Here is a 25,596-nt window from a genome sequence, read left to right as displayed (position 1 = left end):
TTTTTACCTGTCAGTTTTTATTCTGAACCCCTGCACTAGTGAGAATTATCTGTAACCTGATGTAAACATCTTGAACCTTCCAACAGCATTATGAAAATACAAAGAAAAAATCCTCTATCCAAGGGTCTTACAGTCTAGAATTTTATTTATTTATTTTTATTAAATATCAAATATTCTACAGAAATGTAACTGTGGTTAAAGTCTTAACATAAAATATTTTAAAGTGATAAAAGGAAAGTCAGGTGGATGAAAGTATGTAAAAATATAGAATAAGAAAGAACTATACCTTGTGTTTTTGTGGCCTCCCTGATGATTTTCTGAAGATTTTTCATTTCAGCATTCATGTCTTCATAGTTTATTTCCCTAGAATCAACCTTAGGAGCCTGGAAGAGTGAAGGATCAGTTCCAAGGTATGAACATTGAAGATGCCCATCATCACTCAGAGTGACTATAACACCCTTCAAGTCTCTGCACAAAAGAAATAAAGCTTACTAAGAAATTGAGAAGAATCACAGAAGCAATAACAGTATTTATTCTTTAATTCAGACATGTTCATTAATATTACTCCCACTTACTGCAATCATACCTAAGAATGGATTTGTCTTAGATGACTAAGAGACCCTCAGAATCTGTGAATCTGTACAATCAGGAGAGGCAATGGAAAGAATCAGAACAAACAAGCTGAATAGACAGGACAGTTGTAACCTATGTACTCATTTAAGTTTTCTGAAGTTGCAGAATTTAGGTGAATATGCAGGAAAAGGAATTTGCTAAATGGTATACCAAGTAAAGGAAGGGAATAAAAGGGAAAAGAGTGTTTAGAAGAAATCATGAACAGATGGAAGATGCTCACAAAGACAGCTTTAGGGCTTTGATGGTATCGATAGCTCCCCTAACCAATTCTTTGGCTGCTATTGCAGCTACTGCGCTGGCTTCAAATCCTATCTGGCTGCTCCCTGCAGTATCTTTCTGAAAGGAAACCACATGGATCCAGAGCATTCCCCTTACACTCCTCTGAATCAATACAAGTGAGCGTTTTATTAGCTACACTATAGTCTCTTTTCTCTCAAGGGAAAAGTACTTCATTGCTCCTACAAAAATCTCACTCATTTTGTTTATCTGAACTGTACAATACAAATGCAAGATTTAGGAAAGTATTTAACAAACTATGAGACAATAGAGACTACTGCCAACATTTTGCTAAATTTGAAGGTTATTCTTAAATAGAAGAGGAACTGAACAGTAAAGACCAGCATAGAAGTTAACAGCAAATGCTAGGAGAAAGCTAACTTTCCCTTCAGTTTTTAAAATGCTTATCTTTAGTTAAATTAAAAGCCTGTATTCACTGTCATAATCATGATGTTACACATTCATGCCAGTAATTTGCTCTTATTCCATCCTTAGAATATCTTATAGCAGATACTGCCTTTGCATCAAACACAACTGCCATAAAAAGCAAAGATAGATCAAATTTAATTCTTAGATATAAAAATTAATTTGGACAAGAAGGCCTAATTCACTATCCCACTAATTAAACCCTTGTAAAATACTGCATTTATATAAGTGTTCAAGCTATAATTCATATAGAATTAACAAAAAATATTTTAACTTACACACATTGATATCTTTCAAATGCCTCCTCTACTACAATATTCATTAAATGGCAGATAACTAAAAGACAGAGAATTCTGTCTCATTTCCTACATGGCTCATAGCATGGCTCCAGAACACACAGATAGGAAACCTCCATCCAAAATTTTCCATGGTAATAGTAATTATGAAAGCCAACAGATGTCATAGATTTTGATGGTCCAATTGTACTGTTCAAAATGTCTTTTTATAGCACACTAAGGCCACAATCCCAGTAGTGGTTTTACAGCTGCAATCAAATAATCTGGAAAAACTATGCTGTAACTGAGATCATCTGAACTCTGAACAGTTATAATTGCACACAGGAATGAAGACCTTACTGGGCACTACACAAATAAGTAGTTGATGTAGGTAAGTTTGAGCTTTCTCTTTCTACATAAAGCAATTGTCACTCAGTGAAAGAAATAAATCTCCTTGTTGAACTATGAATGTATGGAAACTGCTTGAGAGGTTTTTTTTGACAACAGGTATCTCCAGTCACCCCTTCATTGAAGCTGCAATATGCAAATCTGAACTGCCTTCTGGAACAGAACACACAACAAAGGGCTCAAACAGTGTTCCTCTTATCTACTATAAAAGCTCATTTTTTAACAGAAACGGTCATCACTTTTGGGACTACTGCTTACTGTCACAGAAGAGGATCCATCCACCACTGCAATTTTTTACATGCAACTTTTCTGCATTCCCTACAAAAGCTGTAATAGGAAGATGTCTTTGTGAGCACCATAAGGTTGGAGGTGCCAAGACTCCCCCAACAAATACTTGAAGAAAAGAAAGAAGACAATACTGATTTTCAACTTACATATCCAATACCTGTGTTAGCAGCCATCCTGTGAACATCATGACCTTTTTGTGACCTGTGAGCTTAGACTTTGCATTCTAAAGGAACTTTCTAACGAACAGTTCCAGACTAAGCATGAGTCCTTGTTTCTCTCACAACTTGAATATTTGTTGTTGACTATAGTTGGTTTCCTTCCTCAGGACTGAGTCTGTTGTTCGAATTACATGCAGAACTGCTCATCCTAGTTTTATAATGTCCAAAAAGCTCTGTACAACACAAATCTGTGCTACATTTACAGAATTCTGGATGGCAAGTGAAACAAATACATTGGGCTAACCATGAGTTCTCTACATGAACAATGCTGGGAGACAAACTGTTAGGAATACTTGCATCACAATGCAATCTTAAGGCACGCAAATAACACCTAACATACAGGATTTTGTTAACGCCTGCCAAAGGCTTTCAAGGAGCTTTGGCATATTGGTCAAGGGTGTAGCAAAGTTTTTTAAAAATGGGGAAATCTTGAGACAGATGCTAGCATGCTACCAAATACACTGCCCCACAAGTTGCTAACAAGTTACAGCAAATACTGACTTTTTTTTTTTTTTAAAAAAGGGCATAATGAGAGAAACAGCATCAGGAGGTTTTACCACAACTGGAGAAAGAGAACTGCTGAAAACAAGACAATTTCTAGAATTGTCCAGCAATGGCTTTGGACCATCTTAAAATTTCTTTCCCGAAGTTTTGCATCTGGTAATCTAATAAGGAAAGATCTGTGCGGACATCTGAATGTAAATCAAAAGGGCATTAAGAAATATAGCTACAGAGTTAGCGATAAATCTTTGATGATATACTACTAAGGAATAATACATTCAAAAGTGGTTTGTAAATACAGTCCTTCCTATATACCTCTCAGCTAGCAGTCATCTGTTGCTAATCAGTCTATCAAATGAGATCAATTTAAATCAGTTAGGAGATTTACCTATGTAAATTATGCTTTGCTTAACTTCTGAGTTTATGTCAGCATTAGAGAATGCACATTCAGAAACCCCACCTAAAAATAAACTTATTTCAACCAAGTTTCCTGTTAGTCATGACATCCTTGAAGTCTGCACTATCTCAGAGACAAAAGGATTCATTTAAGAAAGCAACATCAAAATGGTATTTTTCCTTTGCTTCAGTTAATGCTCTGCTGTGTCCCAAGAAGACTGTTCAATATGAAACATATAAAAGCATAAAAAAGACTTTTTCAGTAATCTTTCCTTGTTAAAAGCTGATGAATTTGAACATCAATGGAAACAATAAGAAAAATATGGGTAACCAGTTCTAATATATTTTTTTATAATATAATAGTTTCTCTGTTGGAATATTTGTCAGCCAGTCAAAATTGCATTATTTTCTCAATCTTTTTTAACAGTGGTTAAGGACAGCAGGGGAAGGGGAAGCATATTTAACAGTTTTATAGTAGTTTCCCCACAGCTACTGCTCTCACACAATATCCCTGCAAATACCATTACTTCATTTGGCACATTTTGCATACAATCTGGAATTTCAATTACTTGTTAAATTTCTTTTATTGTAAGCTATTTTTTTTACTATGTATCACACAATAGAGTAATAGTAAATCTAAGGGGACATTTAAACAGTGAGGAACTCAAAGTATAAAACAAATTATTCTGATATCTACAATAACTTTGCAGTACAAAGCAGCTCCTACACACATATGGTAATAATTTGAAAAACTATCTTTTATTGGATTCTGGATAATAATAATGGCATATGCTTTTTGTAGGTCTTCTCTTACTAAACAAATTGCTCACAACATAGTTCTTGAAGAAATTAAAATGCTTTGCATGTTTCTAGTTATGTAATACCAAATTGATTGCACAAACAATTGACTTAGAAGTTGAATCTGTAGTTCTGAGTTCTGCTTGAATGACACAAGCTAAGCCTTGGACAATTCTTAGGACAAGGTCTGGTTATTGACACCATTTACAGCTTTAATTATTTATATTTATAATAGCTCATAAAATTTCTACTTCAATTTCAGAAGTAGCCTTAATTGCTATTACTCATACCAACCATTTTAGAAAACAAGATTCTCTGGAATACTACTTTCTGTTCCTTATCGATAATGAATTATTTAAAAACTACTAAATTAGGAAACTAATTCCTGGAATTGTGCTCAAGCATTTTGAATCCATTTCTCTCCTCATTTTATCATCCTTTGAGGTAATAACAGGCAACAGCATACCTCAATAGCACTTTTTAGTTTAGTGCTTTTGAAAACCTAAATTATTCTAAGTTCACTACCATTTCAGTGTCATTTTAAGCTGTAACAGTGTGAAGCATTTGATAAAACACTGAAAGAAGATCAGACTAGGAGTAATTAACTATAAGAATTTTCTAACATGAACTAATGGGAATAAAAGTAAAAAGCCCATCTTACTCTTATTAAAAACACACTCCAAAATCTAAAGTGCCCCCACAGCTGAATATTCAAAGTACATCCACTATGACTCAATGCCAACTACTACTGATTTCTAACTGTTCTGCATATCTGTGGAGCACTCTCAGGCTTCTTTGAAATGCTTTCCTCAGTAAAAAAAAAAAAATCTTAGTTCAACTTACATTAGAAGTAATGCTTGTATGTGTAAGCCTTCCCCATTCTGCTATTACAAATGAAAACAGACAATGTAATTACTTAAAATTCTTTTAAGACTATTTATCTTATATATTTAACATGCTTTGCACACTTTGCAGAGGGCATGCAAACAAATAATGTAAATATAGTGCTCAAATATAATTGTTTAACAATATGTAAAATAGCATTATGTGGGAAATAATCTGTGCTGTTGCTTTACAGAAAAACATTCATCTTTCCCATACATGTGATATGTCAGGATGGCTGATCTTAACAGAATATCAGATACAAATCTAATTTTAAAAATTACAAAATTACACATAAGAAGAAGAGGGAAATGAAACATGATCTCATCTTGATAACCAATAGAAAAGCAGTTAAAAAATAGAAGTTATGACTAGAACAAAGGTCAACATTTATCCTCTCTTATAAACACTAAAATGCAGACAGCCAAAACTGAGTAAAACCTGAATGTGTCCATTTTAAATGCCTGAAGAATTCTCCATCTTCCTGGTCTTATATAGGTACTTTTGCTCCCTACTTGTGAGTGAAGACATCTCCACTAGCGACTTTACATGGCAACAATACACAGCAAAACAACAAACTAGTCAGCACCTTACTGCAGGACAAAGTCTGACCAAGCTTTAGCTTCTGTAGTTGTGCTTATGCAGTTCTCTCTTTGAAAGAGATTCTTTGCCTAAAATGCCATCCAGCAACCAAATAAAAAGGAGTATCTTCATCTTCCACCAAACAAAACAAAACCAAAGAGGAAAAAAAAAAAAAAAAGAAAGTAAAAGGAAATTGACTGGTTTTACTTTTACTGCCACGTAAAAGCAAGCACTACTGACACAAGTTTGGGTCGGGGGTCCTTTCAACCAGACTGCTACTGCCACCTGCGGGGCAGCAGAGCTTTCACACAGGTGAGCCCTGAGAGCTACCACGCGACGTTATGTGAAGCAGGTGTGGGGTTTTTTACTAGGGTTAGTGTAACATCTTCACAGTTATTTCCTCGATGCAAGGGAATGTTATCAGGCTAATATTTAATAATGTATGCCGTGGGACAGACATCCCAGCACAAGATAACCTTCTGGTCCCTCCAGGCAGGGAACACACACACTACACACTAATACAGGCAGGCTAGGCATGAGATTTAAGCTTATGCTGTAAGTTCCATACACAATTAATTTTTATCTGAAGGATTAACCAATTTGGTTTCTTTCTGTTTTAAATATAAAATCATAACTATTTCAAAAGAAACTAATGTTTTATTTAAAAATTAAAGCAGACAGCTATACAAAATCCACTTTTGAAGTAAAATTAGTATTTGTCACAAAGTAGAATAAAAATATAATATTCAGAGTGACAATACAGGCCTCCAGAAATATATGATCTTGCTTTAAACAAAATAATATAAAGAGCACCGAAGTATAACGTACTCAAGGAGAAGTTCATAATTTACACGTTGCGTTTCTTATTATCACAGTTCCATATCTAAGACACATTTGAAAGTGAATGTGAGGACTGACAAGAAAATCTGATTACTTTCAACAACAGTGCAGCCTCTATGGCAGAGCTCTAAATAATAAGAAACAAGAGAAATTACGTTGTGATTTCTCTGTGACAGTACCAGCACTAGCAAAAAGAAAGAAACTAAGAAGAACTGTGACACAATTAAAACATCTCCATGCTCCAACCTCTCTTAGAGTATATTTCTGCATTTGCACTTCCTTCATGTGAAATCTAAAGTCTGTTGCAAGGCCAAGCTCCCCCACTAGCAGACAGGTATGTAAAAGCTTCCAAAGGCTCAAAGGCTGTACTAACAGCAGTGGCATTGTGAATTTAGGATATGGAGAGCCTCAAAAGTTTATCCTTCCTCTAAGCCTTCCCATCTCCCACTTCAAGGTAGTGGTTAGAGTCTATATCACGTCAGGTAAGCTGGAGAGGCCCCTAAGATGTCTGCTTCCAACATAAAAGAGATGTAAGGAGCTTCACTGATAAAATCTACACTCCAGTAAGTTTATAATTTTAGATACAGCCTGTTCTTAACTGTTGGCTTCATATAAGATAATACTAGGCAGTACACAAGGACAATTAGACTATGCACAGATTATAAAGATGTTAACAACAATAACCATAATGTGTCTTTAAAACAGATTTATTCTGAAAGGTTTGAAGAATTACATAACTTTTAACACTCAACTCAAATTAGTTTATATCTCTTTCTCTTCACAGTTGCCTGCAAGTTTCAAAATTCACCAGCATTTCAGTAAGGAAAAAGTGTGTACACTTACTTTTAATAATATTTGTAATTGTCCCCTCACCCTGTTTATAAAGAACAAAGCTGCTTTTTCAAAGCATCTCTAGCACTCTGCACTTCTCGCTGCCTCTTGGCTCCACAGCTTAAGTTAAATTTCCCATATGCTCTTCCTTGTACAAAAAAAAAACAAACCCTTTCATGTTAATAGTATAATAATCAAGACATTCAAAACAATGGCCTGAAACTCTTCATAAAACTCTTTTCCAAACAAGATGTCCAGCAGTTCCATGGGTAGAGTGTCAGAATACATCCATAAACTCCAGCCTACTGCTCAATAACCAGCTCAAAGACTGAGAATTCAGACCCTGATACAAGTTACATTCCACTCTGTCACAACATGAACTGGCACAGAAAAATAGTGGGTTAGCCAAAAAAGCCCATGAAATTTGTTTAAAAGCAAGGATCTTATTTAAAATACTGGAGGGGGAGTTACTTGCCCATTTTTTCTTGAGAACTTCCACTTCTAAGGTTTTCTCTAGAACCATAAAGGTAGGAATACTTTAAGTGTTACTCTAAAGTTGAAACACTTACAAAATCATAGTACTGTAAATAGTAGGCTTTTTGAAAAAGCAAATAAGTGACATGCAATAACATTAGAAGGACTGGCAATATGGGCACATGCTTAACATCATAGAGTAAAATACTATTTGAAACTAGCTTGCTAGAAAGCCCATTCCTGAATCACAGTGTATGCTGAACATAGTACATGGCACATCTATGTCTTTTTCAGGATCAGAATCCTACTAAAGTAAAAGAAATACAATCATATTCATATTTTGTGGCTAAGCTACACACATTAAATTTATAACTTCAAAAGACCTTTGAAAAGGGTCATATTTTCTACTGCCATCTCTCAAAAATCCAGTGGCAAATCGGCAATGAGGAAAACAGATGCAATCTTTTTTTTCCATAAAAACATTTCTTTAAAACACTACTATGTTTAAGGTAGTAAGATTCTAGAATCCTCTGCATTTAACTTCTCAGATCAGGCAACATCCTTACAGAACACTCAAATAAAAATTTATATATATACATGTATATAACTGAACAGTTCATACCGTGAGTCATAACTGGCATTGCTTCTATTACAGTACTACTATACAGAAAAGGAAAATCTTTCAACAAACTATAAAGTTTGATTCCTGCAGTTTTCTTTCCATAAAACTGTGTAATAAGTGTTAAGTTTTGCTGGTTTTATATGTAAGTTTTGCCATTTTTATACGGTGATTCTTTAACAGTTGTGGTAGCTGTGGTGATGTCAGTTATAATAAGGAATAACAGATGGGCTGGAATGAAGAACAAAGAATTTTCAAGCATCTGGGTAGCTAAAAAATTCAATGAGGGGAGTTTTATTTTGACTCCACCCACTATTACCATATATGTGGTGGCATTTTTACACCTTATATACTTAATTCAACTACAACATTTCTCCAGTTAAATTCAGTTCCTGCTGCCTTTCTACTGTTTGGAGAGCCCAGCTACACAAAAAAATATGTTCATTCAACCACCCAATATACTATAATGTTGTGCCAGAACACAAATTTTAATGTCAAGTTCATATTTGGACCAGGCTAATATTTTCCCACCTACAAACTGATTGCAGATTTTAATATTCTTTTTAAAATATTGGAAGCTAAAACGTCATAAAAGCACATTTTCAACCAGTGGCTATATAACCCAGAATTCTGAACTCCAATCCTTTGATTCACCTACCTCATTTAAATTAAACTCATCAGTTTGTTGGGCTACATAGGAGCTCAAATCTGGGAATTAATCCTGTGATAAAACAAAGAATTTAAACCCTAGTATATGTTCCCTTCTTTAAGGGGGCAGGTTGCTGAATTAGAGACTTTTTATACCATTTCATTCACGTAAAGTGCCATAAAGTTACAAACATGGTAACTATGTCAGGCTCAAGCCATTACTCATACACACGAGATAAGTCTTGTTCTATGAAGCCAGTGAACAACAGCCTGCAGGAACTTTAAACCTCATTAGACCACTAAGTATACAAACCACCCATTTCTTACCAATCATTCTACTATTATGAAATACTAATACTTCAGGAAATCCAAAGGGATGCATTGTGTGAAACATTTTTCAAAAAGGAAAAAAGGTGATTCCCTCCATTCACTGCAATAACTAAAACTCTTTATTGTTTGGTTTTGTGGGAAAGATGGGATTGGTTTTAAATGCAATAAACACAGTGAATATCTCTTTCAGTGTTCCCCTTCAAAATGCAAACTGATGGGCCATCCTGAAGAACAGCAGCATGATGTCATTTGACTTATGTTTCAAGTGTATTGGAAGTGGTGCAGGGACAACCTCCACTTGTCTAAGTCACCAGCCCAATAACTCCCAGCCCTGCAGTCAAGCTGCAGACCAGTGGGGAAAGACTGGGTAGGAACAGAGTACTGTAACACACACTAAGGTACTAAGTCATAAAACCTACACAAACCTTCCTCACATATTCTTTAATACCCAGGGTTAAAGGGTAAGAAATTTTTCTGCAGGCACTCATCATTTTAGTGAATGATTTTTTGTAGAGTAAGAGTAAAATGATAACTCAGTACATAGCAAGAGACTATTACTTTAGCAGAAGTCACTGACTTTAAAACTAACTTGTATGTTAAAATATTGAAAAACACTCTTTTGCAATGCACCTGTGTAGCACAAGGTGGGGATATCCTGAGAGACAGGAAAGTGCAGTAGTCATGGCCATCAACACCACATGGGACAATACAATATTCAAACACTTACTAACAGGATTACATAGAAAATTTAATTTCAGTCATTTCATTAGTCAAATAGTCTCTGCTTCCTTATTATTTATGCAAGGGGAGAGACTCATACAAGAACAATATTACAAATTTTAGACATACTGATTTACTTTATTCTGCCTTGTAAGTAGTAAGAAAATTGGACACAACTATAGCAACTTAATAATTTTGAAGTGATTCAGTAAGCTACAGTGTTTCCTGCATCTCAGCCTACACAATGCAACTTTAAAGTAATACATCTAAGCCTCTAATTCAGCAATTTCAAATACAGAAAAACATAAGTCAAAAAATGAACACCACTAGCCTGTGGGTAGCTGGTTTTAAGTGATGGCTGATAAATATATTACTGTGTGACACAGTCATAATGGGTTTGTGGTTCAGATACCGATGTTATGACCCCCAACAGTCAAGACTGCAGTGATCACACATGGAGAAGCAACAACAAAAAATTACCTCAATAAATTTCAAATATCATAGTTAGTTAGTTGTAGTGCTAGAAATTTGCAGAAAAAAATCACTTCTTGATTGCAAACTGAGCAAAACAGAATCAGTGGTGAAGACATGGGACCCTGTGATATATTTATGGGATCACTCTTCAGAACAAACCTAGGCAGTCTTGAAGTTCATAAAGAGTTAAAGTGTGGATAAACCTTGTTAAGTAAACCTGCTTGCCATCTTGAACATAGAGTCTACTTTATCTCCTGACTTTTCAACAGTTACTTTTGTTTAAAAAAGAAAATAATTTTTTCCCCATCTCAAATAATGAAAATCTATTTACTAGCTTAACTCAAGCTAAAAGGTTGAGTCCTGGAGATTTATTATTTTAAGAAACTCAGAAATTCTAATTCTTTGGGGGTGATAAATTACTTCTGGCGTAAAATACCTTTCCAGACGTCTTTATATTTCCTCTTCAGAAAACACGTTGTTCCATTACCAAGTAAAATGATATTTATCTGTCAAATATATGAAAGTGAAAGCAAATATTCTAGCTACTTTCATCAACTTGTCCATACCTGTAACCCCTTGTAATAAAAGTAACTTCACATTTTGTAAGGCATACAGGTTATTCACTTCAAGAACCTTTCTTCCATGAAGAACAGTCCTTCTGCTCACAGATATAGAGGTACATACAAATGCTCAAGGAAGAAAATTGGTTACTGTGTTTTAATTCCCAGATGTAGCTCCTAAAAATAAGAGGCACTACATGTGCAAAGCATTCAATTACCTATAGACAAGTACTACAGGTGGCTCTGAATTTTTTCTTTTGGGTTATTACTAACCAAATTCCAATGAGGCTGAAGGGGAAAAAGTATCCTTCATTCAAACATTAAGTTCACTGATAAACTGGTGCCTAAAGTAGTAAGAGTCCCCAGTAGAACAGAGAGGGAAGAAATATCTTTAGCACAACATATCCCCTAAACTCTGAGGTTGGCCTCCTGTTAGAACTGTGCCTGCTGATAAATTCCAAATGAAATCAACATTTCTTTGCCATATAGATACCACCAGACTTAATCTCTTAGTGGACAGTCAAAAGCACAAAGAACCAAAATGAGAGATATCATGAAACACTGACAAATGAAAGAGGTATCTGAGGAAGTCTGCAGTCTCTTTCACTTTAAAAAGTCAAGCATACACAGCCTTATCAGACATAACTTGAAGACTATATACAAACAAAACCACATAGTAAAGCGGAGAGTAGTGAACTTTTAAAATGTTCATAAGAAAAAAATCCACAATTTAAAGGTTTCGTGCTTTCCTATGGCAAAAACCAGGTTCGTAACTTTGTAGAAATTCAAACAGAAACCCCTTTCCTGAGACTGTATCCAAACCAGAATACTCTGTGTGTTTTAACTCAACCCACACTGGCATTTCAGATGTTTCTGACAAACATCCCACAGGGTGGCAACACAAGCTATTTTGCTTCAGACTGAATGCACCTTAACATAATGTTCTAGTTTCAGGCCAACCAGGACAGAGTAATACTTGGTGCAATCAATCAGCCACTAAAAGATGTACTCTTAGAAACAGCTCTGCCAAGTATCACATAAATAGAAAAGTAGTTGTCTAAGTATTATAATCTCCTCCAAGGACCTTTTATGGTTCAAGCATATGGAGACAGAATAATTCAGATACAGAAAAACAAATATGACTTGTGATAGGCTCATAAAAAGTGACGAGAGAGAGAGAGAGAGAAGGAAAGAGAGAGAAATCTTAACACATCTCAAGAAGCATCAACCAGCGACAAATTAAAAGAATTTATAATCCATACATATAAGAGATACTGCTCATGAAACCTCCTTTGAAAAAGAAATGTGGAGGTACAAAGAAGGTCTTAAAAAGAAGATCTCTCATGAAACAGAAAAATACTAAAGGGAAACTGAAGGGCAAGAAACTAAAGGGCAAGAAAAAAAGGAATGGACTTTAAAGCCAAGGCTATGAAGATACTTACATAATTATGATGGATCCCAAGTAAATACTGCTGCCTACAACTCCCATTTCAATGCTGAAATTTTGAGCAGAGTAAGAATTCTTGTGTAGGAGTAGGAATTCCTTTGTGTAACTTCCTACATTTCAGCTGTTTCGATTGCAGCATATGGATAGTTTCTCTTCAAACCAGGTTTGGGAGGGGCTGTTTGTTCATTTGGTGTGGGGATGTTAGGGGTTTTTTAATCAACTCAGGCAGAGCCCTTTTAATCAACTCACCTAAACCATTTTCTTCAAGTGTTTCTGCTTCAGTGAGAATGCATTTGCACAGCCATAACTTGAAGGATAACACACAGGGCAAGCAAAAATACAACTGTTTAAGCAGGCTTACCCATGGGAAGATAAATTTGTGCTGACAGAGACCTAAGCAATCTAAATTAATTGAAACTGTCAGTGTAAGTGGTTACACCTCTGAAGCAATCCAGACAGTGTTAAGTATTTAAGAGTCCCCTTGACATTAAAAATATGTCAGAGACAGTAACTAATATACATTAAGAGAACCACAATAAAAACCCCAACAACATAAGGGACAAACTTCCACAACAATTACTAGAACTGAACTTCCAGTTCAATGACTAGTTAAGAGATGCTCAGGTAAAACCCAGAATAAGATAAACACTCAAATTTTTGCCTGTAGTTCAAGCTTCTGATCACAAGCTTTTACAGCAAATTTTCAATTTCCTGACAGCGAGCATTCAAGTTTTAACAGAAGGCAAAAAAGTGTAGTTCAACAGCTTAAAAATACATAACTTTAGAGTGCAGAGACACCCAAAAATGTCCAAAATAACTGCTTCTCCTTGATTCTATTTTTCCTTGCATGTTTCTGAAAATGTGACGTAAATGAAGCAGTTTGTACTGGAATTTAATTCCAAATGTTGTAGTATATTATTATCTCTATTTACATACAGGCATTGCAATAGAGAAATGCTGTATTACACACTATTTTAAGAAGAAAAATCAATTAATAAATAATAAAGAGGGGCATACACTTGTGGCTAGCACAGGTTTTTCCCATGAGAAATTTTCTTGTGTTTTATAAATAAAGATAAAGTTTGGATGTTGTTGGAACAGTGTCCCAGAACTTGGACAGTGCAGGCCTGGCCAATCAGGCCTGGGGGAAGGCTTCTGACTGACCAATCTGGGTGACTTTTGAGAACTCTATATATGTGATGAAATCAAAACAATAAAGGTCATTCCTTCTTGCCACTGAGAACTGGTGCTTTCATTACTCTGCTAGCTGCTCAACAGCAACATACACTAGAATCACAAGCTGCTTTTTTGAGGCAATCATTACCCCTGCCCCAAGGAATTTACATAAAATAGCTTCTAATAGCGCTTTTCCTATCCAGCAAGGCAGAGTTACACATTAGAAGTAACAGACATTATGCCAGGAGAAAATACAGATGAACATATATGAACTGTAGAGACAACTGCTTTCAGGATGCTCCATTTACTTTGTAAGCATTATTGCAATAAAAGTGAAGAAAGTAATTAATTGGCATACATCATATGTAAGGCTCTTCAATCTTCCAGCAGTGTGGGATTAACAACTTTATGCTTATTAAAGTACTTAATATTATTTATGTTACAGTAGTGCTCAGAGGCCCTAACTAAGACTGAGGTCTCTCTTGAGTACAAGGAAATCATTACCACATTGACTCACAAAGAATTGCCTTTTAAATTATTAGACGGAAAAAAAAACCAAAAAACACACATACCCTGCTTAAGCCAAATTACTATCTCTACAAGCTTTACTACAGTTTCTGCTGTGTAGCTCATCCTTTTTTTTTTAATGCCAGAAGGAAGTACAAGCATATCACGTATTTTTCAACAGACAGACAGAAGAACAGCTCAGAAACACACAGCCCTGAACCTCTCCCTGCCTTTCAGGCCATTGGGTGTAGGCACACAGATATTGCTTCACTTACCAGCACCTATACAAAGAGGTTTGCATAGCTAGATTGCTGTCTCTCTACCTGCTAAAAAATAAGTCAAACCCTGGCATTAGAAGGTTTGTGGGAATTCTGAATCTAACTAGCAAATTGAGCTGAGACAGCTTTTAGGCTCTTGAATTTCTCCCTAATATCAAACTGCTGAGTGTTAAAGTTCACAGGGAGTTCACAGAATTTGCATAACCTTCTTAGATGTGTTATTGAAACAGATGGCTCAATATAATGAGTTTCCAAGCAAGTAATTGTATATACAAATGTTAGTACAATCAGCTGTTGTAAAATGAATCGTTTTTTCAATTTTTTGTAACACAAGTATTTTTTCAATACTTCAAAAGCCATACTGTCATATCCTGCATAATTAACTTCTCAATTATACTAAATGGCCCACTGAGACTGCTCATTCTATTTCCCTTGTCAAGACCTGTTGGATGAAAGCCAGGCCAACTCTCTCACGAGAGTCTAAAAAAAAATTTAAAAATAGGTTTTTTAAAATCATTAAGTAACAATTAGCAACAAACAAAACACAAACATCCCTCAGATTACTCTGCACAACTCGGTAGAGCTAGTTAGTCAGATGTCGCATTTCCGTTTGTTTGGAGGTAAAATGCTTGACTTATGATCAAATGTTTAGCAATCCAGTCTCAGCTGGCCCACCAGCCTGCTGGGGATCAGAAGATCTACTTGACAGGGACATTTCTACTGCATCCCCTATGGTCATAGGCACTGCACAGCCAGCATCCAGCCCAGCTCTGGGGAACACAGTACAGGCATAAATTGGATTGCATGAAAACACTGGCTGAACCTTCCTGTGGTTTGCTTCTTTCAGTAACAGTCGCAGCACAAGTTATAAACATGTCCTACCTTCTCTTTGCCCTATCCCCCACCCAACCAGGTTTTCCCTGATCTGTATTATACTCTTTTTACAAAAAGTTTTGGTCTGCTGCAGTGCAGTTCTTAGCAGTTTAAGCAGTTCCTTAATTTCCACAGTTTAACACTGGATTTTAATAATCTGTTCCAACAAATCATCTCTGGAATGCATATGCTTTTAAATACTAATGAAGAACAGATTTTCAGTGAGATTCCCTATTTTTCTGTCCCAGGGAAGGTCCTTGCCAGATTGCACAACCACATTTTTCATTCTTTTTAAAAAGAAGCTACTGCACTGGAGCTATGAGACTCCAGGTTCAAACTTCACTCAAGAAAAACAGAAAACCTAAAGCATAGTAGAGCGATTCTAGTATTGTTCTAGAATTAACAGTACATTCATTAATGAATATTTTACAAAACAAAGGAAAAACACTTTGAATTTTCCTTTTAAAAGTTACCTTATTTGTAAGGTATACCTCAGAACTTTTTGTTAGGATCTAGAAGCAAATTACACAACTGGAGATTAATCTAAGACAAAAGGAAACTTTAACAAGTTACTTACTGAAAATTCGCTACTTTGACTGACACAGGAATGTGGGGAAGTTGAGTAGCCCATTTCAATGTAACATCTTGATAAACATTCAACATTTTATTGTGGTTTGCAATTAAAGTGTTTGTTGTTCCTTCTTGCACTGTTCAAAGATAAAAAAACAATTTTAGGATGAAAGATTTTTCAAAAGACAGTACTTTTCTTTGAAGCTTATATAATTATGTTTTATTTTTAAGCTGTTACTTGCTATAAATTATTTTAATATAAAGTGTCAAAAGTTATGAAACTTATATTGACAATAACCAAGGACATATGTAATTAATTATGCATACCAATTTCAATTGCATATTACATGATACATGCCACAACTTTCTAAGGTTCTGGCCAGCCACATTCAGTAATTTAAAACATGACAAACAAAGACTCATAATGGCCACGTTGGCATGCCAGGATAGATATGACAAAATCTATATTGATTAAATATCTGCTACTTACACTATTCATTAATTCATTAACTTGTGAATACCAATTAAATGTGAATGCATTTATAGGGTTTATTTATAGTATCATTCATATCAGAAAGTATAACTTGTGACAATTTAAGATCTAATTTAAAAATACTACAATATTTTAAATTCAAAAGGACACATAGTGTCAAAAATTTATCAAGACAGTCTTTGAAACAGTAAAAGAGAACAGGTATCAAGAGTCTGTAATCCTAATAAAGTATCTAATCAAGTTGTTTCCACCTAATGTAATAACAATAAACTTTATTTGATCTTTTTTAACAATCTGTAAATATCAGACGGTCGTAAATCAAAAGTTCCTCAAACTGAAGGTCGTCAAACACTAGTTTACTCTTCCAGAGATCCTCATTCTTTTGTGTTTATTGCTTTGATAGCCTGCGCACTAGACAAGTACCTCAATTTGGTGATCAGAAAATATTTAGATTCTAAAAATTATGACATTTCACACTAAGTAACATATGAAAATAAACCTGCTTCATTCAAAAAGAGAGCTCCAATTTCACCTACTTTCTACAGATCATAGAATCACAGAATCATAGAACCATAGGATGGCTTGGGTTAGAACAGACCTTAAAGATCATCTAGTCCCAACCCCCACAACCACCACCAGGGACATCTCCCATTTGACCAGCTCACTCAAGGCCTTATCCAACCTGGCTTCCAACCCTGCCAGGGTTGGGGCAACCTGTTCCAGTGTCTCACCACCCTCACAGTAAAGAACTTCTTCTAGTATCTAATCTAAATGCCATGGGCAGGGACACCTTCCGTTAGACCCCGTTGCTCAATGCCCCTTCCAACCTGATTATTCAGAAAAATTTATTTATTCAGTAGTAAAAAAAAAAAAAAAAACCAAAACCAAAAACAAACAACAAGCAAACAACTGTTAGCTCTAAAAGTAACCAAGCTAAAGTTTAGTTGAATCTTTCTTTTACAAACCTGAACAGTAAGGAATGAAGCAACTCGGACTGTAATCAAGCTTTTTCATGAATCGTATTTGCCCATTATCCTTAAGGCAAAAGAAGTTTCTCTCACCAAGCACAAAAACAGAAGAAACTCCCTGATTAAATGAGACAACGCATACATCCAGTGCTTGCTCTCCGATGTTTAAAACCCAATCCACCTTCAAAACAAAATACATACTCCAGAAATCAATTGACAGCTGCATATTAAAGACAAAACTTTCAGAAGGCTCAGAGCTAATCAAATTACATATCATTAACATAGATAGAAATACAAAATCAACGTCTTTCTTTGGAGGAGAATTATCCTCTTATTCTGAGGGCAGTCAGTAACTTTCCTTAATGTGATTCAAGCAGCAAAAACTATTTTCAAAGCTATTTTTAAAAAAGTCATGAAATGATGGCTATGTAGTTCAGTTTAGTGCATTTAAATTTTAAAGTACACATCCCATTCAAAACGGAAGTGCTTTATACTTTCACTAATTAAACCAAAAACAGAGTATTATTTTCATCTGCCTCTGCACATGTCCTTGGTTATTAAGGGCAAGGTTAGAGAGCAAAAGGTGAGAACTTATTCTACCAATATATGTAAATGCAAAACTAGACAAAGTATTTTAGGTGTGTAAGCCAATATTTATGCTTGCAGTTACTCGTACACCTTTCAGTCCGGAGAATGCTCTTGTATGTCATAGTTTGTTTACTTCTCCAACTATATACATCTATATAATAAACAACTACTTAAAAATCCTGCCTTACCTGCCTTTAAACAATACTACTGCTTATTGATAAATTTCATTGGTTTGTTTCTTCAGCTCCTCTGAGAAATTTCAACTAAACACACATGCAAAAAATTCTTTTGATTTCTGCCATGCTGGTTAAACAGAAATTTAAAATTTCTGAAGTAAAAATATATCACACTTCAACTGTCAGCCCTTCCTACATGAACAGCACCAATCATTTTTCTTAAAGAGCATAGAATGTGTCAGCAAATCTCCTGGCATATCTGATATATGAAACTGGAAGTGCCATCTTAAAAGTCAAAGGGAAAAATCCAGCTTATTACAGTTTGTCTCCTTGTATGCTTCATGTTTTAGATTAAAAAGATTGTTTCATTTGCAGCACATCTAACAAAGCTTCCACATTGTTTATTTACAAACTGTTTTCTCCTACTTCAAGACGTAGGATTCAGCTTACGCATATTTGAAAAATTCTTCAATTAGCCAGTGGAAGGAAGATGCTCTCCCAATATTTTACTGTTGTACCTGAAATATGCCAAAACTAGCATTTTATACATGCAGTATATTTAGCAACTCTACTGCAGGACCACAAAGAATTAAATTCTCTTCCTCTTAAGAGGAGGCAGCTCAAATATTAAACAAACTAATCACAGGGACCTCCAGAAGACCATTAAATCCACAAGTTTTTGACAAAAAGACAAAAGACTTTTTTTGACAAAAAGTCAGGACTACTTATGGAAACATTTCACTGTGAATTTTTCTCTAAGTACAAAGCATTCCCCAAGGAGAATGAGATTAATTTTCTACAATACAAAGTCACAATTAGACCCCAATTAAAAACATGAGCAATAATTCAGGTGTACCTATTTATCTATTTTACTGCAGTGTAAGTTCTGTATTACAAATATTGCCATGGAAATATTTATTTCTACTGCACAGTTCTCTCTTTTTCTCTTCTTATTAGAACAACAGCAAGTTTTAACGCCCAACTTTAAACAACTGAAGCCCAAAGAAACCTTAATAGAAATCCACTAGCATCATTCTATTGCCTTTAGCAGCAATTGGATCAGGTCCTTTGTCAGCAGGCAATGTTTCCATCCGTTATTTAGCATTGGCCTTTTTAATATGTGCACAGTGCTCACACAGGGTATGTAAAATAAACTGGTTTTACCGCAAGTCTTTTTCCAGAACTGAGTTTTTGCTGCTCTGTATCTTGTCGTTCATCAGCATCTGTTGCAAATGCCAGCACCTGGTATCTGTTACAGGCAGTTTAAAAGGATTTAGAAAAATAGAAGAGGTCTTTGTAGTTAATACCTTTACATTAAATAGAAATAAAATATAATTATCATGAGTATACATACACAGTAAAATCACAGTCTAAAAGGAGAGTTAGAAAGTCCACTGCAACATATCTATCATCACCAAACATGTTAAGATAAATATCACTGTAGGACAGCAGCTAAGTGTAAAGGTAAAAATTAAACATTTCTATTCACATTTTATGTGGTGTTAAAATAAATTCAACAGTCTAAATACTAGAAGATAGAAATATAGACCACAAAGATAGAAGAAATCAACTTATTATCAAATTGTGAAATTGGAATTCTAATAAAAAATTAAACTTTTGCTCTTATTAAGCTTTTAAAAAACTTGCTAAACTACTCAGAAATACAATCTGCTCTATCAAATAGGGAAACCTGAAAGCATCTCCATAAAGTAAACTAAGTGGCTCCAAATTAAGACTGCAGTAAACTGGAATCAGTAGGTGGCACATTTAGCAAAAATTGGAAGGTTTGGGAGGATTTATTATTTTAACGGCCAACAAACCATACTAAGAAAAATTGGCAATGAAGACATTTGAACAAAAGATAGCAACTGGCATAAAAGCTCTGCACATCTATCTGTCCTCTTCACACCTACACCATCCTCCAGATTCAAACTGTGCTCTCACTGACTCTTCTGTAACTGTTGCTTTCCTCAATTTGTGCTGGTATCCTAACTTACTGATCTGCCCTGTTTCCCATGTATGCACATAAATAATCTGAAAAATACTTATATTTTACATCAGTGAAATAAACAACAATCCAAAATAAACTTATCCAAAAGACAGCGTTTAATTCTTTCATTTTTTAATTCTTTAAGTGTTTCATTCTTTAAGTGCCATCAGCTCCTCAACTTAAACCAATACAATTCTGAATGTTCCAATTCAATCTAAAATAACAATACATATTTTTGTTCATTGCCAAAATTAACATTTTGACAATGTTAATATTTAAAATGATGACAACAACATTCCTCACATTTCATGCATGTATGGTGTAGCAAAAGGACAAGGAGTAATGGCTATATATTAAAACACAAGAAGTTCCACCTCAACATGATCAATCTCTATTAGATTTTGATCTGGTTGGCCTTACAATCCATAGTCCCTGTGCTTGGAGGAAATGGAAATGTCTTGTACAGTCTTTCCTTCCCATCTTGCTCTATATTTCTGAATGTTGAACCCATAGACTTAATATGGCTAACATACTAAACTAGCTCATAACAGTTTCATCCATGTTCCAACATTGAAAACACAGATTAGACAGAACTGAAGCAGGGGAAAACCTGGCACTTGGGAGCAACATAACCTTGATAAACTAGTAGACTTAACACATTTATAAAAATAATATAGGACCATAAAGTCCTCAGGACTCACAGCATGCTTTCTTCTATGACTGTATGGAGATAGTAACACCCCACAACATACGACATCTTTCCTACAACTACCTGCCTTTGTATTCTCCAGTAAAGGCATTAAAAACTAAACACAATTACTTTCAATGTGTTTACCTTCTAAACGATAGCACCAAAGTACACTACAATTACTGAACATAAACACATACTTGTAACTCTCAACCTGTTGACAAGAAGACACTGTAATGAAAGAGTCTGTGCGAGAGCTGTAAGCCAAGGGACCAGGCAGAAGAAAACCAGGTAAAAACCGGCCAAAAGCGTAACTTTCTTGTTCAAACAACATGAGCATCCCATCCATGGATTGTATGCAGATCAAATCTCGACCTAAGGGAAGCAACAGAAAGAAATATAAAGAAAAAAAGCAATGTCATTTGTGTTGTTTTCATCTTAAAACCATGAGTAAATTAAAATCGTATTCATAAGTAATCCCAACAAAAGTAAATTTTCATTTATGGGAGTGTTTACTATGAGGAAGAACACTAAATATTCCAACCTCAATAAAAGCTTTCTTTCTAAAATAAGCAAACTAGATTATGGGGGGGAATAACATTCAGAATACATTAAAAAAAAAGTAAGATATTTTATTTCAAAACAAAATTCCTAAGGATATAACTGTTACAATTTCGGTTTAAAGAAATGTTTCAATATTCCCAAAACACAAAATTATTCTCGTTCTTAAATGCTTCCATACCTTACAAGCAGTCATAACAACTGTCGTTTGAAAATAACCAATTTTATTCTTTCAAGTCTACTTAAGCAATATAACGGAAAGTCCTACAAATATCTATTGTTGTGAAAATAATACAATGGTAATGTCTACCACGTTTTACATTCACATTTTCTGTCTTCAAGGAAAGAAAAAACAAAGTCCAACTTTGTATTACCAGCAAGTCTAAAAAATATCAAATTAAAAAAATTCAGCATGGAGTAAATTACTTCAAGCCTCATGCATTATTCAGCAGCCGCAAGACATGACTTAAGACATGGCTTGTCATGCCTCAAGTACACCAACCTAAATTCAAAGTCTCATTGGGAAGATTTCTGAGATCAGAAGCTGATCATGTCGTTGGCACTTCATATGCAAGGGTAACAATTCGTACAAACAGTATTTTTTATGCCTTCAAAGAGAACTATACTATTAAGACTAAAACTTACTGAAGCTGATAGATTCATCTCTCCTGAATTCATAGATAGACCCTTATCTTGCAAATACTACATTAAATATTTGTAATTCAAAATGTCTACCTACCTTGATTAAAATACTCTATTTTGTCTCAGGAATGATTCTGTATGCATGAATGACCCGAATAAATTGCCGGTTCACTAAGTTCCACCTTCAATCCTTTTAATAAATTTTCTAACACAGGAAGGTGAAACAAAACAAAAATAGACTAAAACTTCATTCTAACAATTCCATAGAGGTAACAAAAGTCAAAGAAATACTCAATATCTGAAAAAGAAACAAATGTACAATGCAAAACATTGTTCATCTCCACTGTGATTCTTCATAGAAATTTTAACTACTTAAAAATAAACAGCAATGTAAAAGACAAGCACATCATATTACTTGTCTTTGGGACTGAAATATACAATAAAAATTTGGCTCAAATTTTTAGAGGGAAAAAAAAAGGTAAGGCAGGGTCCTTCCCTCCTCCTCCTTCATATCTTTTTCAGTTTTTCCTATTTTCTTAAAATTAGGATCTACCATCCTTTTTTCCCAGATTCTTATATAATTCATAACATGTATCATAAACCCTGTTGCAAATAACAACCATGGAATAAGAAGAACATTTGAAAGTGCAATTCATGTTGTTCATTTGGTTGAGGCAAAGTTGAATCTCTCAGTCTCTAGTGAAAAGGCAAGAGGGAAACAGACTCTTCTCTGTGGTACCCACTTACAGGACTAAAATAAACAGTAATAAACTGCATCACATGAAATTCTATCTGAAATTTTCTTTTTCTTTTTTTCTTTGCTTTTTTTTTCCTTTTTACTGTGAAGGTCATCAAACACTATAGCCCATTTTCCAGAAAGGCTGTAAACTCTTCTCCCACAGACACAAAAATACACAGATATACACAAAAATACAACAGAACACAATCCTGAGCAACTTCTAGCTGAACCTCCTCGGGAAGTAGGATTGGACTAGATGATGTCAAGAGAAGAATCATTAAAAACAGACATTTAAAGAAGGATTTAAACATTCATTTAAAGAAGGAATTCTATCATTTATCTCTGAACTACTCCAAGGCATCTCTGGTAGATTTCTCTTCCTCTAAGCTGTGAAATTTTACAGGATTTAGTCCTGTCACATGCTCCTAATCAGAAAAGAGTAGGAATTATCAGGAAAAATTGAGAAGTTTTGTACTGGTATGCTATCAATGTTAATGATACCCAGCTTCCCTTTCCCAACAGCTGCTGACATAATTATCACACTGCTGATGCAGTCTAGAAAGAGAGAGTCAGCTGTATAAAATCATGATTAACCTGTAAAAGTTCCCTGAGAAACTAGTACAAACACTGATATCTCGTAAAAGGTACTAGCCCACTGGTTGCCACCACAGTCTCTTACGTACAGTTATTTTAAAGTATGGTTATTGGCTACTACAAGCAACTAGTGGCATTTTTATTTGGCGTGCAAGAAAACAGTGCTTCATGATCCAGGTGTCAGTGTGACCACAGTTATTCTACCTCTGTTACCTCTAAATCACATATGTTCACATTCAGCATCAGGCATACAGAAAAACCTTCTCAACACATTACATTAGCTAACTGTTCAGTTCCACTTCTATTTTACACCTTTATCAAGAATGCAATCCTGCAAGTCTGGGTATAGAGAATCTTCAAATCCCCCTCCACGGTGTTGTATGAATTCTCCTAGCATCAGCAGTCTGCTACAGAAGAAATCTGCAGCTGTCTGACAGCCCTATTTCCTAAACATTAACTTTCAGTGTCTAACTTCAGGGGAACTCCCTGGCACCTGAAACCTGAAGACAAATTGGTTACAGAGCGCAGCTTGAAATTTTTATTTTAAAAGGCATAGTAGTAGAACACACTTGTATTTTGGGATTTTTTAAGGCCTCCTGGTTTTCATCTTTTCTTCCACAGAAAGATATAAAGTCAGGATTAAAACAAAACCAGAATGTAAAATTAAAACCATGCATAAAATAATTTAAGCCACAAAAAAAAACCCCAGTAATGTTATGTGTGTTTAAACTTTTACCATGTTGCTATTCCATTTTGAAAAGTCCTGAACATTGCTTGATATTAGAACTAAAGCAAAAGACATTTAATTGGAAATTGAATACCCTTACTAACACAGAAGTCTTGTATATTTTGTAATATAATCAAATTTCGGGTACTCCTGGTTATACTGATGGTAGTGAGAAAACTGCCTCTTAGACAACTGCTGACCATGATCTTTAGGGTTTAAGCTTGTCTAAAATATACAGTTGTTAATTTCTACTCTTCTGACAAAAACTATAGCAAACACAATAGATATAAAGTAATAATCCAGTAAACATATTACAATTCAAATAAAAGAAAAAAAGTAAAAGTCATTACAAGTGTTGAGGTGTTACTGCTTAAGTTCTTCTCTTAAGTTCTGTTCTTGTCTATATTATAAATATCAGTCTTATTCTTACCAATTTCATAGCATCATGAAAGTGATGAACAGAAACACTACAACACTTCCGGCAATATATATGAAGCTACATGTCACATCAAACATGAAAGCATTCATCTTTGGTATGCATAACCCCCAAACACACACAAATACCATTGTTAAAATCTCTCCTGTTTCAACAGTAATGATACAATTGAATATGACATGACATACTATGACAAGTTCTTCAGAGCACTCCGGTGATTTGCAAGCACACTGCAGTACCGAACTGTACTGTCTAAAGAAACAGAGGCATGAGACTGCATCAGCAATCACTCTTTTGGCCTTTAAAAGCACAGCAGCACTTCTTAATATACCCACCACTCTGTTCATCCAATTTGGGTTGTTCCTAACCACAAATTTTCAAATTTGGATTTTAACTAGCTTGTACTAGTGGATCAAACTCCAGTTGTCTAAACTATTACATGTAAAGCATAATTAAAGAAAATTAAATTCTGTATGAACTCTTATTTCCCAGCTTTTTATAGGTCAACTTATTTCCTTCGACCATTTGTTTTTAATGTGTAGCTAGTGAATGGGGTTTTTATGTTTCACTTTAAGAAATGCAGTCTTCCAAACACTAAAAACAGAAATGCTCATTTCAAAAAAGCTTATTGCAGCCAGTTGGCCTTGCCAGTGACACATTTATAAAGTGAAAATATAAACCACAGTGTTTTCTGCATATCAGATGGAAGCACTTAGTGTACTCTACATAGTTTCAGCAGCTTGTATCTCAAGAGGAATGTCCCTTAGCCAGGAAGTGCTACTTTTAAGCACAAGTCTAGCTACTGTTGTTTCGTAGTTGTGTTATTCAAGCAGGATATGAATATATTTACATCCCACTTTTAAGCCACAATATATTTTTAGAGGTAATGCAAAGACAAAATAAGAGGCAGGTGGTAGTTTTTTCAAATAAGCTTCTAATTAAAGCTATTTTGGACCTCAAGTTT

At 34.9% G+C, this 25,596-nt stretch overlaps 1 protein-coding gene across 5 annotated transcripts in view; it reads right to left on the bottom strand.

Moving 5' to 3' along the window:
• Positions 1–25,596, bottom strand: part of BBS9 (Bardet-Biedl syndrome 9) — a 291,677-nt gene that overhangs the window by 229,169 nt on the left and 36,912 nt on the right. For all 5 annotated transcript variants that reach the window (XM_085051384.1, XM_085051388.1, XM_085051383.1 and 2 more), the window contains 5 exons: positions 21,134–21,308; positions 19,420–19,504; positions 17,489–17,672; positions 16,038–16,167; positions 287–468 (listed from right to left, as the gene is read on the bottom strand). In XM_085051384.1, coding sequence (XP_084907510.1) covers positions 287–468; positions 16,038–16,167; positions 17,489–17,672; positions 19,420–19,504; positions 21,134–21,308 — 756 coding nt within the window. The remainder of the gene's footprint in view (positions 1–286; positions 469–16,037; positions 16,168–17,488; positions 17,673–19,419; positions 19,505–21,133; positions 21,309–25,596) is intronic.

This window comes from Lichenostomus cassidix, chromosome 2 (assembly GCF_008360975.1).
Source record: "Lichenostomus cassidix isolate B80296 chromosome 2, HeHo_3.0, whole genome shotgun sequence".
In the NCBI taxonomy this organism is placed as follows: Eukaryota; Metazoa; Chordata; class Aves; order Passeriformes; family Meliphagidae; genus Lichenostomus; species Lichenostomus cassidix.
Note: the sequence above shows the minus strand (reverse complement) of the source record. Positions and strands in the feature narration are given on the sequence as shown.